At 40.8% G+C, this 15,841-nt stretch overlaps 1 protein-coding gene across 2 annotated transcripts in view; it reads left to right on the top strand.

Moving 5' to 3' along the window:
* The window catches only part of CORO1C (coronin 1C), a 78,246-nt gene that overhangs the window by 13,548 nt on the left and 48,857 nt on the right, over nt 1-15,841 (top strand). The window contains exons 1-2 of one of the 2 annotated variants that reach the window (XM_047828014.1): nt 14,174-14,324; nt 14,981-15,180. In XM_047828014.1, coding sequence (XP_047683970.1) covers nt 14,986-15,180 — 195 coding nt within the window. In that variant the 5' untranslated portion in view covers nt 14,174-14,324; nt 14,981-14,985. Of the gene's footprint in view, nt 1-14,173; nt 14,325-14,980; nt 15,181-15,841 lie in introns of those variants that run through there. The other variant, XM_047828013.1, reaches the window with a different exon arrangement.

Below are 15,841 nucleotides of genomic sequence, written 5' to 3'. Positions count from 1 at the left end.
TAATTTTAAACCCATGAATCCAGTTATCAGTGTGAAAAGGTACAATAAGTGATTGAAATTTTTTCTCTATTTTTTTTTTTTTTTCTCTTTTCAAATACACTACTTGTAAAGAAAGGCTCTTTGGAGTTACTAGCAAGAGGTGGTTCTTTGCCCTGGTTGTTGACTCCTTCTGTCCTTCTGTGTGCACTGCATCCCAGCATTTGCCATAGCAGCACATTAATGTCAGTGGGAATTTTTGATTATGATGTGTCCTCCTCCAGCAGATTGTGAGCTGCATGAGAGCTCGGGCCAGGCCTCCTTCCTTGCTCACCACCGCGTCTGGCATGTCTGTCATGATGCCAAGCACATGACCAAAGCTCAATAAATATTTGTGGAATAAATGAATGATGAATGACTAGGACTAGAGACCTGCTCAGCATTCACAGTTGAGGGTACGCGTTGTACGTATACCCCTGTGAGTTGTAAAAACTAATTGAGTTCTCAGTGAATTGTGTGCCTTTTATTGGGGGCGTGTGGACTGGATCCCAGTGAAACAAGTGTTTCGTATTGACTTGTAGGCTTCAGGTTAAAATAGGACCATAGAATAATAACTTATTTTACTTGTCCATTTTATAGATGAAGAAACCAGCAACCGTAGGACCAGAAATGATTTAGTGGCTAAGTGACTGTGTCAGGATAAACTCTCATCTTGCATCTAAGCCACATTTTCCTACTCTACCTCACTGTTCCCTTGAAACATTCATCAGGTGTGTATGTGTAGTCACAGCCCAGGGTATAGGGCATTAAAAAGGGAAGACTGAAATTCTTCAGTGGGAGGTGATTACTTTGTTTTTGACATTGGTAGTTTCTCCTGTGACCTCTGGCCTTTTGAGGGTCTTCATAAAAATGCCTTTAAAAAACCCTCAAAAGATCTGGGAGTCCGGTAATTTCATTTCCTGGTACAAGTATATTGGCAAAGAATTATTAACATTTCATTCCAAGAGTAACACCATCTGACTAAGTGGTGGAAACAGACTTAGTGAGTTTAACAGTCATACACAGTGTGCTTTTTAGCAGTTGTTAATAAGAGAAGTAGGTCATTGGTATAGAAAGAGTATTTGGAAACACATTCATCATTAATTTTTAAGTGGGATTGCTGGGTCAGTCACGTCTGTAAAAGTTCTGTAGTTGATACGAGGACTCTTGGGATTAATTTGGCTCTTTGATGAGAAGAGGCAGAGTTGAGCTTCTGAGACTAGTCTCTTGGGGTGCAGCCCCCGAGTCGGGTCCACAGTGTTCTCTGGGCAGGTAGAGCCTCTGTGATGGAGATTTCTTACACAATTCTTTTTCAAAGCTCCGGGGATGGGTAGAGGTGGTTGTGTTTCTGAAGATTTGGCGATAAGCAGCAAATTGGAAGAATGTGAGGGATAGTAAACATGTCATGCTTGCATATTATTGTAGGAAAAATCTGCTCTTATTCTGATAGTGCAATAAAAAAATATATTTCTGTCATTGAAGAGTGAGAGATGACCTCTAAAACCTCACAATCTCATGTTTTAGTAACTGTAAAATTTCTGTCATGTATGTCATTATTGTTATATTTTAAGCGAGTTACAGGCCCTGTTAGGGCATCTTTTAGTTGATAAAGGGTCTCTTTAATACAAATGTGAGAGAATTTGAAGATTTTCATATTTTTTGCATTTAGGATCTTTATATGTTGCTATTTTGCTGTTCATATGCTGATTTCTTTCTTTTTTTTTATTTTTACTTTTTAATGTTTATTTACTTTTGAGAGAGACACAGAGTGTGAGTAGGGGAGGAGCAGAGAGAGAGGGAGACACAGAATCCGAAGCAGGCTCCAGGCTCTGAGCTGTCAGCACAGAGCCCCACGCGGGGCTTGAACTCATGAGCTGTGAGATCATGGCCTGAGCCGAAGTCGGACGCCCAACCGACTGAGCCACCCAGGAGCCCCCATATGCTGATTTCATTGCTTTTATTAAATTTTGGCTTTAGGAGGTGTAGTTGACATAAAATCATAAGATATTTGAAATGTGTATTGTGGTGATTTGATTTATGTTCTGTAGCGCATTTCATATCTTGTCCGGCTTCATTTTTAGCAGTCGTTTTCATAGTTTCCCGTTCTAGTCCAGATCATCAGTGAGCCTTTAAGTCACCATCCGTTGTCCTCAGCTTTTCTCTATAACAAGTTCTTAAATTGGTACAAAATTGCAAAATGTAAAAGTAAGAATTGTTTTCTTAGAAAGCTTTAAAAAATATAAACCGATTCATTATTCCTCACCTTTCAGAAATTGTCTTTGATATGTAGATTTCTGGCTTTTTATGCATGTCCTTTCATGCTGTTCTCTCGGACAATTGAGTACATAGTCCTCTGGCATTAAGCCTAAGGGTTTTCAGTCAGAAGTAAAGATTTGCCTCCTTTGGCATACTTAATGCTCTCTTTGGTTTCTCTGTATTTGGATGTTTACAGCCAGTTTCTATATTTTATAAAATGTGAGCAAAATGTAATTTCATATTTAAAAATTGCACAAACAGGCCTAGTGGAACCCTGAACTGCTGAGGCAACACCCCAGTGAGAGCGCTGAGTGGCATTACAGGCCGACGTGGGAAAGCCAAATTGTATGTATGAGGGGGAGTTTATCATTGAAAAAGTATGAAAGTTCAGGGGACGGAAAGTTGAACTGCCCTGTACTTTGTGGTGCAAGGTCATTGTGTCTCTCCAGAAGTCTTTTATCTTTGGACAAGTCACATAATGTTTCCGCACTGAAAATGAAGGGCCTGGAATTGATGAGCTTTGGAGCCTTTTCCACTCCGGGCTTCTGTGAGGACTGAGCCTGGATGCTTCTTGGTGGATCTTACTTGTGGGGTGTTTTTTATTTATTTGTTTGTTTGTTTGTTTTGGTTGTTGTTGTTCCTGGAAACATTTAAAAACTAAAATGATAATGGGTTATTGAATCAAAACAAAGTGCCTTTATAATTGATGCCTGATTACTTGGCATTTTGCCTATGACCTGGATGGATAACGATGATGGGATAGAACTATTTGGGAGGCTGTAATGAGGATGAATTTTCCTGCTTTGCTCTTACTGTTCTCCATGTCATGACAGATTGAACCAACGTCAAGGCTGTTCCATGCTTGCAGTCAGTTGTCATAAATGGTCAGCAGTTTTTCTAGAAAAAAACCATTCTTTTCCAGCACCTCATTGTCATTAGTGGAGTCCAGATCTCTTTTAGCCATAGCTGCTGTGTGTGAGGTCTGTTGTGCTTTGTAAGAAACGTTGCATGTGGTCTTAGAATTTCTTCCTTGTTAAAACAGCTTCTATTAAAGGAGGCAAATTACATATATTTTTTTCTTGGAGCGTGTCACATATGAATCTGTTAATTAAGGGACTGGATGCAATGAGAATTATTTGTTGGATGAATTCGAATGTCACTGGTAGATTTTGTTTAAGAAAATTCAAAAGAGCTGAGCCATCTCATATCCAGAATTGATGAATGTTGAATTTTTGTATTTAATCAGAGCACCTCCCATATTTGCTTTGGGTGTCTGCTCTCTTTAAATGTGTATTTTACGTAGGCTTACATGTTCCATTTCCAGCTTCTTAAAAGCAATTTTAACTGTTGGTATTGCCATTTAAATAGCTGGTTTTCAGACATTTATTTCCTCATCCGCTGTCTCACTTGGCATTTTCTATTAAATAATGCATCCTATTTCTCCCACATTAAAAAGTGCCTGCCATAAAAGCAACAACTCAGAGGGAACATGTTCTTTCCCTGTTGGGACATTGTGGAGTCTTCCTGTGGTTGCTGCTGGCTAGGGAACATTTTGTGAGCCCTTGAGTAATTGATGCTCTGGAACAGTCTCAGCAAATGTGCTGGGCAGGATTTTGCTATTAGTAGGGGTTTTCCTGTATGTGTTCCTAGCAGGATGTGTTTCCTTTTATATGAACCGTAGAAATACATCTGCTGGAATCTTTAAACAGATAACTTCTCAATAAACAGGAAAATGTCAAAATTGTGGTCATTTTTTTATGAGATTGATGGAAGTAGACAGAGAATAGAGAAAATGTAGTAACATTTACTCAGGTGTTTTGAGTGTATTTTATTTGGTACCATTACAGTATAAACACCCTGTCTTGTCTACATTTTTTCCTCCTCACATCCAACACATTTCTTGTATGACCTATGAGATAAATTTTCTGTGTATAACCTGGCAGCACCATAAGACTTCTTACACTCTCCTCGAGGTTGGGGATTATCAACTGACCGTAAGATGGAAGTTTTATTCTGAGAGTGATTTTTAGCAAACTTTCCTCTGACAACTTATCTGGGGTGCCTGGCTGGCTCATTTGGTAGAGCACGTGACTCTTGATCTTGGAATTGTGAGTTCACACCCCACATTGGGTATAGAGATTACGTAAAAATAAAATCTTTAAAAAATAAAATAAATCCTTAACCCATAGAGATAGACCTTATTTTTAACAGCTTGTTCTTGGTTAAGATGATCACCCAACATGTGAAGAAAATTTTAATTGTTTTTTTGTTTCCGTAGGTGAACTGTTAGGCATTGTGAATGTCAGTAGTCAGCTTTTAGATTTTTATTTGAAGCGAAAACAGAAGTATATTATCTACTGTTTAGAAATCTTTGTGGAAATATAAATTTGTGCAGCCATTATGGAAAGAAAATGGAATGTAAATCTGTGCATCCATTATGGAGGTTCCTCAAAAAATTAAAAGTAGAATTACCTTATGGCCTGGCAATTCCACTCCTGGGTATTTATCCAAAGGAAATGAAATCTTTATCTTGAAAAGGTATATATGCACTCCCACGTTCACTGTAGCATTATTTACAATAGCCAAGATTTGGAAACAATCTAAGTGTGCAATCAACAGATGAATCGATAAAGAAAATGTGGTACGTGTGTATGTATTGCATACGTATAGATATAAATGTGTATGTATGTATATAGAATACATATGTTAGAATATTATTCAGCCATAAAAAAGAAGGAAATTATACCATCTGGGGCAACATGGATGGATCTAGAGGGCATTATGCTAAGTGAAATAAGTCAGACAAAGACAAGTACTGCATGATATCACTTACGTTTTTTAAAAAAGCCAAAGCAGAACTCATAGAAACAGAACAGTGATTGCCAGAAGTGGGGGGAGTGAGGTGGATGAAATGTGTGAAGGCGATCAAAAGGTACAGACTTTGAATGTTCAGATACATAAGTCTTGGGGCTGTAATTTACAGCATGGTGACCACAGAAAAGGTAAAGAACTTTAAAAAAATAAATTTATTGGGGCGCCTGGGTGGCGCAGTCGGTTAAGCGTCCGACTTCAGCCAGGTCATGATCTTGCGGTCCGTGAGTTGGAGCCCCGCGTCAGGCTCTGGGCTGATGGCTCAGAGCCTGGAGCCTGTTTCCGATTCTGTGTCTCCCTCTCTCTCTGCCCCTCCCCCGTTCATGCTCTGTCTCTCTCTGTCCCAAAAATAAATAAAAAACGTTGAAAAAAAAAAATTAAAAAAAAAATGTATTATGATAGTCTCTGGACAGTCAAGACCTAACTCTTAATCCTTTTTTCTGGCGTTCAGTATTACCTGGGGATTTGGGCAGAGGAGATGACTGCCCATGTTTCTAAAGTAGAGTTTCAGCTAAACCCCAGAGAGGACATTTCATAGTTGAGCCTATGCTCTCAACCTGTTCTCACATTATCTTTCAAGGACCTCAGTTTTTTTTTTTTTATAATGAAAACCATCTTAGGATAGTCCCAGTCTTATTAGAAATATGGGTAGAATGATAAACTTTCATATTATAAAGCCTTAGATAAGGTTTGTAATTTTACACTTGGTGGAAATTAAAAACCACGTTGCTTTTTCTCACATCTAAAGTCAATTTATTTTGAAATTTGTGAACAATTCTTTGATTTGCTTAATGAATGACTTATTGCTACATCTTCTCCACTGCTGTGACAGTCCTACAATTGCAAAGAAAGAGCCCTACGCATTTTTAAGAATTTGTACTTGAGAGACCTAATGAACAGGTGACTTCTCCAGGGGCCAACTCTGACAAGACATTTAAAATTATACCTAGTATTTCTTTGGACTTTGTGTCTGTTGTATTAGTTTAGGATTTTTCATTTACTCTTTTTACTATAATTGAGCATTAGATTTCTTTATAAAGTATCTTAGTATTGGGGGACACTTCAGTTCTATAATTTGGGACAAGATTATTTAATAAAAGAACTAAGATTGGATGATACATTTCAATTTGGAAATTTATGGCTGAGCACGTTAAAAAAACAAGAACAGTCAAACACTAATGCCATTTCATAATGCAAGCAGCTTCTCTTGAGAGGAGGGTTTTTCTGTTTGAGATAGATCATATTTTTTCCTTTAAGGGGAAAATTGAAGTGTAGTAAATACCATGCTGAGGTAGGAGAACATAAATTTTGTGAAGGGTCCTTGATAACTGATGCTAGTTCTCTTATGTGAAAATTATACTCTTGGCCCATAATCAGTAGGGAATTGATTTGGATCTTTTCTCTTCAGGTAGAGAAACCTATTAGGGAGCTCTTAAATAATAATTGCTGACATTCATTGGATAGTGCTTACTATGCTTCAGATTCTGTACTAGGTACTTTGCAGACATTTTAAAAAACCGGTTTGTTGAAATATACTGTTGGCCCTTGAACAACATGGAGGTTAGGGAAACTGACCCCCTGTGCAGTCAAAACTCACAGTAACTTTTGGGGCATCCAGGTGGCTCAGTCTGTTAAGCGTCCGACTCTTGATTTCAGCTCAGGTCATGATCTCACAGTTCGTGAGATCGAGCCCCGCATCGGGCTCTGTGAGCCTGCTTGGGATTCTCTCTTTCCCTTTCCCTCTACCCCTCCCCCACTCATATCTTCTCTCCCCCCCCCCCCAAATAAATAAACTTAAAAATCTGTACATGACTTTTGACTCCCCCAAAACTTTACTACTAACAGCCTACTGTTGACTGAGAGCTGTACCGATAACATATACAGTGGATTAGCACATATTTTGTATTACATGTATTATATACTGTATTCTTATAATAGAGTAAGCTAGAGAAAAGAAAGTGTTAAGAAAAGTTTAAGGAAGGGGCGCCTGGGTGGCGCAGTCGGTTAAGCGTCCGACTTCAGCCAGGTCATGATCTCGCGGTCCGTGAGTTCGAGGCTCAGAGCCTGGAGCCTGTTTCCGATTCTGTGTCTCCCTCTCTCTCTGCCCCTCCCCCGTTCATGCTCTGTCTCTCTGTCCCAAAAATAAATAAACATTGAAAAAAAAAAAATTAAAAAAAAAAAAAAAAAAAAGAAAAGTTTAAGGAAGAGAAAATACATTTACGGTCCGGTACAGTGTTTATTGAAAAACATCTGCAAGTGGACCTGTGCAGTTTGAACCCATGTTGTTCAGGGGTCACCTGTAATTCACATACCATACAGTTCACCCATTTAGAGCATACAGCTCAATGGTTTTTAGTAAACATATTTACAAATATGTGCAACTATCACCACAGTCAATTTTAGAACATTTTCATCGCCTCAGAATGAAACCCTATACTTGTTAACTGTAACCTTTTATTCTCCTGTTGTCAGCCGCGTTCCCCCCCCCCCCCCCCCCCATTCCCCAGCAACCACCGATTTACTTTCTATAGCTGTAAATTTGCCTATTCTGGACTTTCATGTGAATGGAATCATAATATGTAGACTTTTATGATTGGCCTTTTATACTCAGCATAATATTTTCAAGGTTCATCCAAGTTGTAGCATGTATTACTACTTCATTCCTTTTTATTGCCAAATAATATTTCATTGTATGAGTATATCACATTTTGTTTTCCCATTCGTCTGATGGATATGCAACCAGTGGGTGGTTTCCACCCTTTGGCTGTTGTGAAATAAGCTGCTAAGAACATTCATGTACAAATATTTGTTTGAATACTTCTTTTTAATTCTTTGGGGTGTATTTCTAGGAGTGGATTTCTGGGTCATATGGTCACTGTTTAATCATTTCAAGAACTGCCAGACTGCTTTCCAGAACAACAGCACCATCTTATATTCCTGCTAGCAGTGTATGAGTGTTCTGACTTCTCTGCATCCTTGTCAACATCAACACTTCATCCTTGTCAAGTTATTCTCTGACTTTTTGATTCTAGCCATCTTAGTGGGCATGAAGTGGTATTTCTTTGTGGTTTTGATTTACGTTTCCCCAGTGACTAATGATGTCCAGCATCTTTTCATGTGCTTATTGGACATTTGTGCACCTTCTTTGGAAAAATATCTATTCAAGTTATTTGCCCCCTTTTAAATTGGATTATGTGTCTTCCTGAATTGTAGGAATTCTTTATATATTCTAGATACAGAGGCCTTATCAGATACACGATTTGCAAAAATCTCCCATTCTGATGGGTTGTCTCTTTCCTTTCTTGATGGTATCTTTTTTTTTTTTTTTTCCCCAACGTTTATTTATTTTTGGAACAGAGAGAGACAGAGCATGAACGGGGGAGGGGCAGAGAGAGAGGGAGACACAGAATCGGAAACAGGCTCCAGGCTCTGAGCCATCAGCCCAGAGCCCGACGCGGGGCTCGAACTCACGGACCGCGAGATCGTGACCTGGCTGAAATCGGACGCTTAACCGACTGCGCCACCCAGGCGCCCCTTGATGGTATCTTTTGAAGCCAAAGGTTTTTAATTTTGATAAGATCCAGTTTATCTACTTTTTTTTTTTACTTTTTTTTTTTTTTAACGTTTATTTATCCTTGAGACAGAGAGAGACAGAGCATGAACGGGGGAGGGGCAGAGAGAGAGGGAGACACAGAATCGGAAGCAGGCTCCAGGCTCTGAGCCATCAGTCCAGAGCCCGACGCGGGGCTCGAACTCACGGACCGTGAGATTGTGACCTGAGCCGAAGTCGGAGACTCAACTGACTGAGCCACCCAGGCGCCCCTATCTACTTTTTATTTTGTTGCTTGTACTTTTGGTGGTGTCATGTCTAAGAATCCCTTGTCAGATCCAAAGTCATGAAGGTTTACTTCTATGTTTCTTTCTAAGAGTTTCATAGTTTTAATTCTCTTATGGGTTATATCTTTACCCATTTTGAGTTAGTTATTTCATATAGTGTGGGTTAGGGTCAGGCTTCTTTTGTATGTGGCTATCCAGTGGTCCCAGCACCTTTTGTTAAAAAGGCAATTGTTCCCCCATTGAATGGTTTTGGCACTCGTTGAAAATCATTTGACCAAAGATGTATGAATGTATTTCTAGACTTTGAATTTTGTTCCATTGATCTGTATGTTCATCCTTGTCTTGATTTTCATTGCTTTGTAGTAAGTTTTGCAATAAAAAAGTATCGATCTCCCTAATTTCATTCTTCTTTTTCAAGGTGGTTTTGTTTTTGGGGGATTTCCTTTGCAGTTCCATATGAATTTTGGAATCTGTTTATTAATTTCTATGAAGTCAGCTAAGATTCTGAAAGGGATTGCTGTAAACTTGTAGATCAGCTTGGGGAGTATTGCTGTCTTTTTTTTTTTTTTTTTTTTTTTTTAAGGACGCTCCATACCCACTGTGGGGCTTGAAATAACGACCCTGAGATCCAGTGTCACATGCTCTACCAGTTGAGCCAGCCAGGTGCCCCGGAATATTGCTGTCTTAATGTTAAGCCTTCTGATCCATCAACACTGGATATCTTTCCATTTAATTGTGGTCTTCTTTAATTTCTTTCAGCAGTGTCTTCTTATAGTTTTCAGTGTACAAGTCTTTCTTTCACCTTCTTGGTTGGGTTTATTCCCAAGTTTTGTATTCTTTTAATACTACTGTTAATGGAATTGTGTTCTTAATTTCATTTTCAGATGGTTTATCAAGAGTTATATAGGGGCGCCTGGGTGGCTCAGTCGGTTAAGCGGCCAACTTCGGCTCAAGTCATGATCTCGCCGTCCGTGAGTTCGAGCCCCGCGTCGGGCTCTGTGCTGACAAGCTCAGAGCCTGGAGCCTGTTTCAGATTCTGTGTCTCCCTCTGACCCTCCCCTGTTCATGCTCTGTCTCTCTCTGTCTCAAAAATAAATAAACGTTAAAAAAAAAAAAGAGTTATATAGAAATACAATTGATTTTTGTGTATTGATCTCTTATCCTGCAACCTTGCTGAACTTATTAATTCTCATAGTTTTTTAGTGGATTTCTTAGGGTTGTAAGATCATGTCATCTATGTTCAGAGATAGTTTGACTTCTTCCTTTTCAGTTTGAATGCCTTTTCTTTCTTTTTCTTGTCTAATTGCCCGGGCTAGAACCTGCAGCACATTGCTGAATAAAAATGGCAAGAGCAGACATCCTTATCTGCTTTTCGATCTTGGAGATCAAGAGAGAAAGCCTCTTTCATCATTGAGGATTGTGGTAGCTGTGGGGTTTCTGTTTTGTTTTAATCAGTTTGAGGAAGTTTCCTTGTATGCCTAGTTTCTTGAGTGTTTTTATCATGAAAGTGTTGGATTTTGTCAAGTACTTTATCTGTGTGAGATGATTGTACAAGTTTTGTTTTTACTCGATTGATATATGTTACCCTAATTGATTTTCAAATGTTGACCTGACTTTGCACTCCTGGGACAAGTCCCACTTGGTCATGGTGTATAATCCTTTTTATAGGTTGCTAGATTTGGTCTGCTAGTATTTTGGTGAGGATTTTTGTGTCTATTCATAAGACATATTGGTGTAGTTTTCTTGTGATGTCTTTGATTTTGGTATTAGAGTAATACCGGCCTCTTAAAATTAGTTTGGAAGTGTTTCCTCCTCTTCTGTTATTTGGAAAAATTTGTGAAGAATTGGTGTTAATTCTTTAGATGTTTGATAGGCTTTGGCGGTGAAATCATCTATCTGGACCTGGGTTTGTCAGATGTTGTTTTGAACTCTTACAAGTACCAGTTCCTTCGTTGTATAGAAGAGGAAGCTGAAGCTCAGAAAGGCAAATTAAGTAATTTGCTAGGAAGTGGGAAAACTGGGATCTTAATCCAAATTACTTTATGTCAAGTTCTAGGATGATAACAATAGCTGACATTTATTGCGTAATTAGTTAGGTGTCTCTAACCACACGAGGTGCTTTAACGTGTTAATCTTCTGCTACAATCCCAACACCAGGTGCTCATTTAGTAATAACTTCAGTTTTATGTATCTCATACCCATTTTCACATAGAGAATCTGACACCTAAGGAGATTCAGTGACTTGCCCTACTGAACCTGGGCCAGAAAGTAAATGGTACAGCTGTGCTTCTCACTCACAAGGCTGTCTGACTCTGGGGCCTGCCGTCGTAATTGCTTTCCTCTGTTGTGTGCAGCAAAAGCAGCTGTGCCACATGTGGACAGCTGAGCCCAGATCAGATCCGACCTTGGATCTGAATGGGTGCACACTACCCTTCAAGTTCCACTTGAACGTGCGGGGCTCAGTCAGCACTGTGCCGTGAAGCGCGGTCTTTTCTCACTGCTCTGCTATGTAGCCAGCGCTCTGCTCCGTTCTGACTTCACGTGGTTAGGATGAAAATAAGTTGTCACTACGTGTAATACAGAAATGACTTTTAAGGGTATTTTAGTATGTCAGTCACCCAGCAGAGTCGCATAATATTTTCCAACGAGGACATCCAAAGCACTTTACGTGCTTATATAATATTCATATTGTTAGTGAGATTAGATGGTATCTAGCCTATTTGAGTAAAGACGAAAAACGGGTCTAAGTTAAAGGCCTTGAGGAAGGCCTCAGACGTCCATTCACATTTCAAACGAGGCACAAAAAGCTGACCTGATGCCTTGTGTGGGTGGCGGGGCTGGTTGAGTGGTGGCACTCACGGAGGGAGGTTAGATTTGGTCTCCTGCAGAGCAGAGTGGGTGGCGTCTGGGCCTGGGAGTCCCCGGAACAAGGGCTGGAGGCTCCACTCCACAGAACCAGGTTGTCGGTCGTACCGCTCACACCTGTGCTCACACCTGTGCTGGGCGTTGTCGTGTCCAGGGCCCGCAGCCTGGCTTCTGCCGAGGCTGGTGTGGGGCAGTCCCCTGGTAGTGCAGCGCTGGAGGAGGGTGTCCAGCTGCTCTTAATTTTAGACTTTCAGTCAACTTTTTCCGCAGCCGTATCCCACATCCCTATCTTTAGAGGCATACAAGTTTTCTTCTGAGTGCTCTGCGTTTTCACAGTGGGCCTTGGTGGGCATCGTTTTGGTGAGATTCTCCCGCTGAGGCGCTCAGCTGAGTAGAGAACATTCATGCTTAAGTCCATTACACATGCATGATAGCTTTCTGTCTTCCTAGATTTCACTGTCACATTTTTTTTTTAAGTTTTTTTATTTTTTTTTTTTTTTAAGGGGCTCCTAGGTGGTTCAGTGGGTTAAGTGTCTGACTGCTGATTTCAGCTCAGGTCATGGTCTCATGGTTCATGGGACTGAGCGCTGTGTCAGGCTCTGTGCTGACATTGTAGAGCCTGCTTGGGATTCTCTCTCTCCCTCTCTCTCTCTGCTCCTCCCCCCATACACATGCTCTCTCTCTCAAAATAAATAAATGAACTTTAAAAAAATAATTTTTAACGTTTATTTATTTTTCTGGCAGAAAGAGAGCACAAGCGGGGGAGGGGCAGAGAGAGAAGGAGACAGAATATGAAGCAGGCTCCAGGCTCTGAGCTGTCAGCACAGAGCCCGACGCGGGGCTCGAACTCACAGATCACAAGATCATGACCTGAGCCAAAGTCGGACGCTTAACCGACTGAGCCCCCCAGGCGCCCTAAGATTTATTTTTTTTAAGTAATCTCTATACCCACCACGGGGCTCGAATTTTCACAACCCTGAGATCAAGAGTCGCACGCTCCACCGAATGAGCCAGCCAGGTGCCTCCACGTTTGCTTTTTTGTAGGCTTTCCAGTGTCCTTTTTCTTGCCTTTGGTGTTTACACCTACTTTTATTCCTTTACAGCATTTTATTAGGATTTCAGGAAGGAGTGGAGATAAATGCAATTTGTATTTCTTTTGTAAATTACCTCTTCATGTCCTTTGTAAATTTTTCTGTTGGGGTTTTCATGTTCTGAATTTGTAAAAACTTTATATGTATATGAACGATACCTCTTTGACATATGGTAACGGTACAGTCCTTTCTTTTCTGTAAACTTACTTTCGAAACACTTGCTGGAAGATAGTGGGGAAGATTCCAGCTTTTGGTAACTTATACAGATGGTTGTATAGGGAAGTGGATCCTGAGACCAGCTGGCTGTACCTTGACTTTTGTATGGATGTGATTTTCTTGTGGTTTTCACCACCTCATAGAAGCTGTCTTATCTATTCATGCTTGAGAACTACTCATACTGTTTCACAAATGACAGACTCTGGCCAAGTGGAAGCGAATAAGTTGCCATCTCCTCTACCAAATACTCTAAATATATGGTCCTGGTCGTCAGCTGGAAAGGTCTGGCAACAGCTGGGCTGAGGAACACGGGTGCTCAGCTGCCTGCCAAGCGTTTGTTGCCTCAGCCCAGCCACATGCCCTAGGCTTGGAAAGAGTCCACTTTTGCACATGCCTTGGAAGGGTAGAAGGAGTCTCTGGCAAATATAAATGATCTCCCTCTGCATTTAGCAGTGGGCCCAGAGCCATGAGGAAGGGAGTCGTCAGAGGGAAGGAATTAGCAACAGCCCACCATGTGTCCCATTTGGCACGAGTGGACAGGTGTTAACCTTCCTCTGTGCATAGCAGTCAGGAGTACTGGTTTTCAGCTGACTTGTCAGGTTTGACCATGTTCCATTTCCTCTTATGTTTTCTCCGGGCTCCTTCTATCCTAGCCAATAGGAACAGAATGTCTTGCATTAGCAAGACAGGAAAATTATATTGGGTGCAGTCTAGGAAACTTTGATCAGGTGAGGCCTGGTGATAAAAGCAGCTTTCAGTGCACATGTCTCTGGGACACCTGATGGAATTTGGAGTCCGAAGCGACCCTTGAGGAAGCCCAGAAACACCAGCTCAGTGTCACTTCCCCTTTCCCAGGTCGCCCAGTTACTTGGGAAATGGCTGTGGTGAAATGGCTGTGGTGAAATGACGTGCAAACCCAACCTGGTTTCGTTTCCCCTCCCTGAATTATTCTTTTCCTCTGACTCCTACTGCCATGATCGTCTCAGATCTTTCTCAGGCCTGGTTTACTGCCTGTAGCTTCTCCTCGTCTGATATGCTACTGCCATCCTAAATAGCACTTTCATTACACTACTTTATATTTAAATCTTTGCTTCTCTTTTCTAAGACCTGGCTTTTGACCCGTCTGCTGTGTTAGTCACAGTCCTGTTGGCACTTGGCACCAGGAGTTCTGTTGTAAGTTGCTCTGATTATTATTCCTACATTGGAAGGCTCTTGAAGACCAGGATGGTTGCTTACGTCTCTTGAATTTGCCACCACACATAGCTGGTCTTGTGGAAACACTCGTAAGCAGGCACGGCTCTCGGCGGAGTGCTGATGTCTGGGGAAAATGCTCAAAATCTGAAAAATTACCTTGGCAGACTGAGGAAAAAGCCACAGCGTCATAACTTTTGGAGGTTTTTCTTTAGCTTCAAATTCACCACGTAACTTCACTCTGGAGTTTCCTTTTCTATAAATGGGGAGGGTTGGAGTGAATTATCTTTCAATTCCCACCCAACCCTGAAAGGCTAATTTTCCTTCGTTCTTTGCCTTGACCTTTGTCCTGAAATTAAAACTGATGAGCTGTTTCTGGATCTTGAATTAGGGATTTTTCATTTCTTTGTAGTTCTTTCCCTGACGCATTTTGCAGTTTTCTCTGGGTATGTGCTGCTGAAGGAAATTCGTATTTGCCATTTGGCTACTTTTTAGGAGAGCAGACAAAATGCCGTATCATTCTGATTTCTTTCTTCCTTTCTTTCGTTCACTTGTTTTTTTTCTCTGAGTTTCTCGTTTGTAAAAATAAAACTTGCAGGTAGGTGCATGATTTTAACATAATTTTTGCTCTTCTACAGACACAATGAGGCGAGTGGTACGACAGAGCAAGTTTCGGCATGTATTTGGACAAGCGGTGAAAAATGACCAGTGTTACGATGACATCCGGGTTTCTCGAGTGACCTGGGATAGTTCCTTTTGCGCTGTCAATCCCCGATTTGTTGCCATAATCATAGAAGCGAGTGGGGGCGGGGCGTTCCTTGTGCTCCCTCTGCACAAGGTAAGTAATCTGACTTTCCATTCTCTGAGACAACCTCTGGTAATCTCGATTTATTCTGTCATAGATTGACTTTGGGGATTGAGAGTTCACTAAGACTTGTGTGCTTGCGGAGACCATTAGGCTCCGATGTAATTGACACTCAGTTCCACACACTTTACTGATCCCATCAGTTTTTTCTAACAGAGAATCATTAAACAGAATGGTGAACTCTGTTCTGGGTGTGGCTGCTGTGGATAAGAGATTATAATGATGCTGTGAGCATGGGCAGGCACGGGCATCTTATGATTTTGTTAATAATCCTCTTCTCACGGGAGTTTTTCTCAAAAGTGCAGTTTTTAAGAGGAGCAGAAATTTGTAAGTTAATCTTCCTCCTCCTCTGGTGTAGTGAGTGATCAGTTTCGAGACTTTTTGGTGTTTTGAATGATAAGTGGAATGAGAGCTTAAGAAAATGTCCCCAAACATTGCAGGTTTCAAGTCTGGACAAGACTGAGTTGTAGCATAGAATCTAAGCAGTGCAAATAAGTGGTAGAAATAAAGGGTCTTTACTGAAAGCTGTTACGTGTGACCTTCAACCTTACCCCACTTCCCGGTCTCCTGACTTTCTCCTTCCAGAGAGCCTTCTCCCATATGGGGAGGAGGTAGGATATTTGGGAATTTCTGA

Source organism: Prionailurus viverrinus, chromosome D3 (genome assembly GCF_022837055.1).
Source record: "Prionailurus viverrinus isolate Anna chromosome D3, UM_Priviv_1.0, whole genome shotgun sequence".
Lineage (NCBI taxonomy): Eukaryota > Metazoa > Chordata > Mammalia > Carnivora > Felidae > Prionailurus > Prionailurus viverrinus.
The sequence above is the reverse complement of the archived record's forward strand: the minus strand, read 5'-3'. Positions and strand labels throughout refer to the sequence as shown.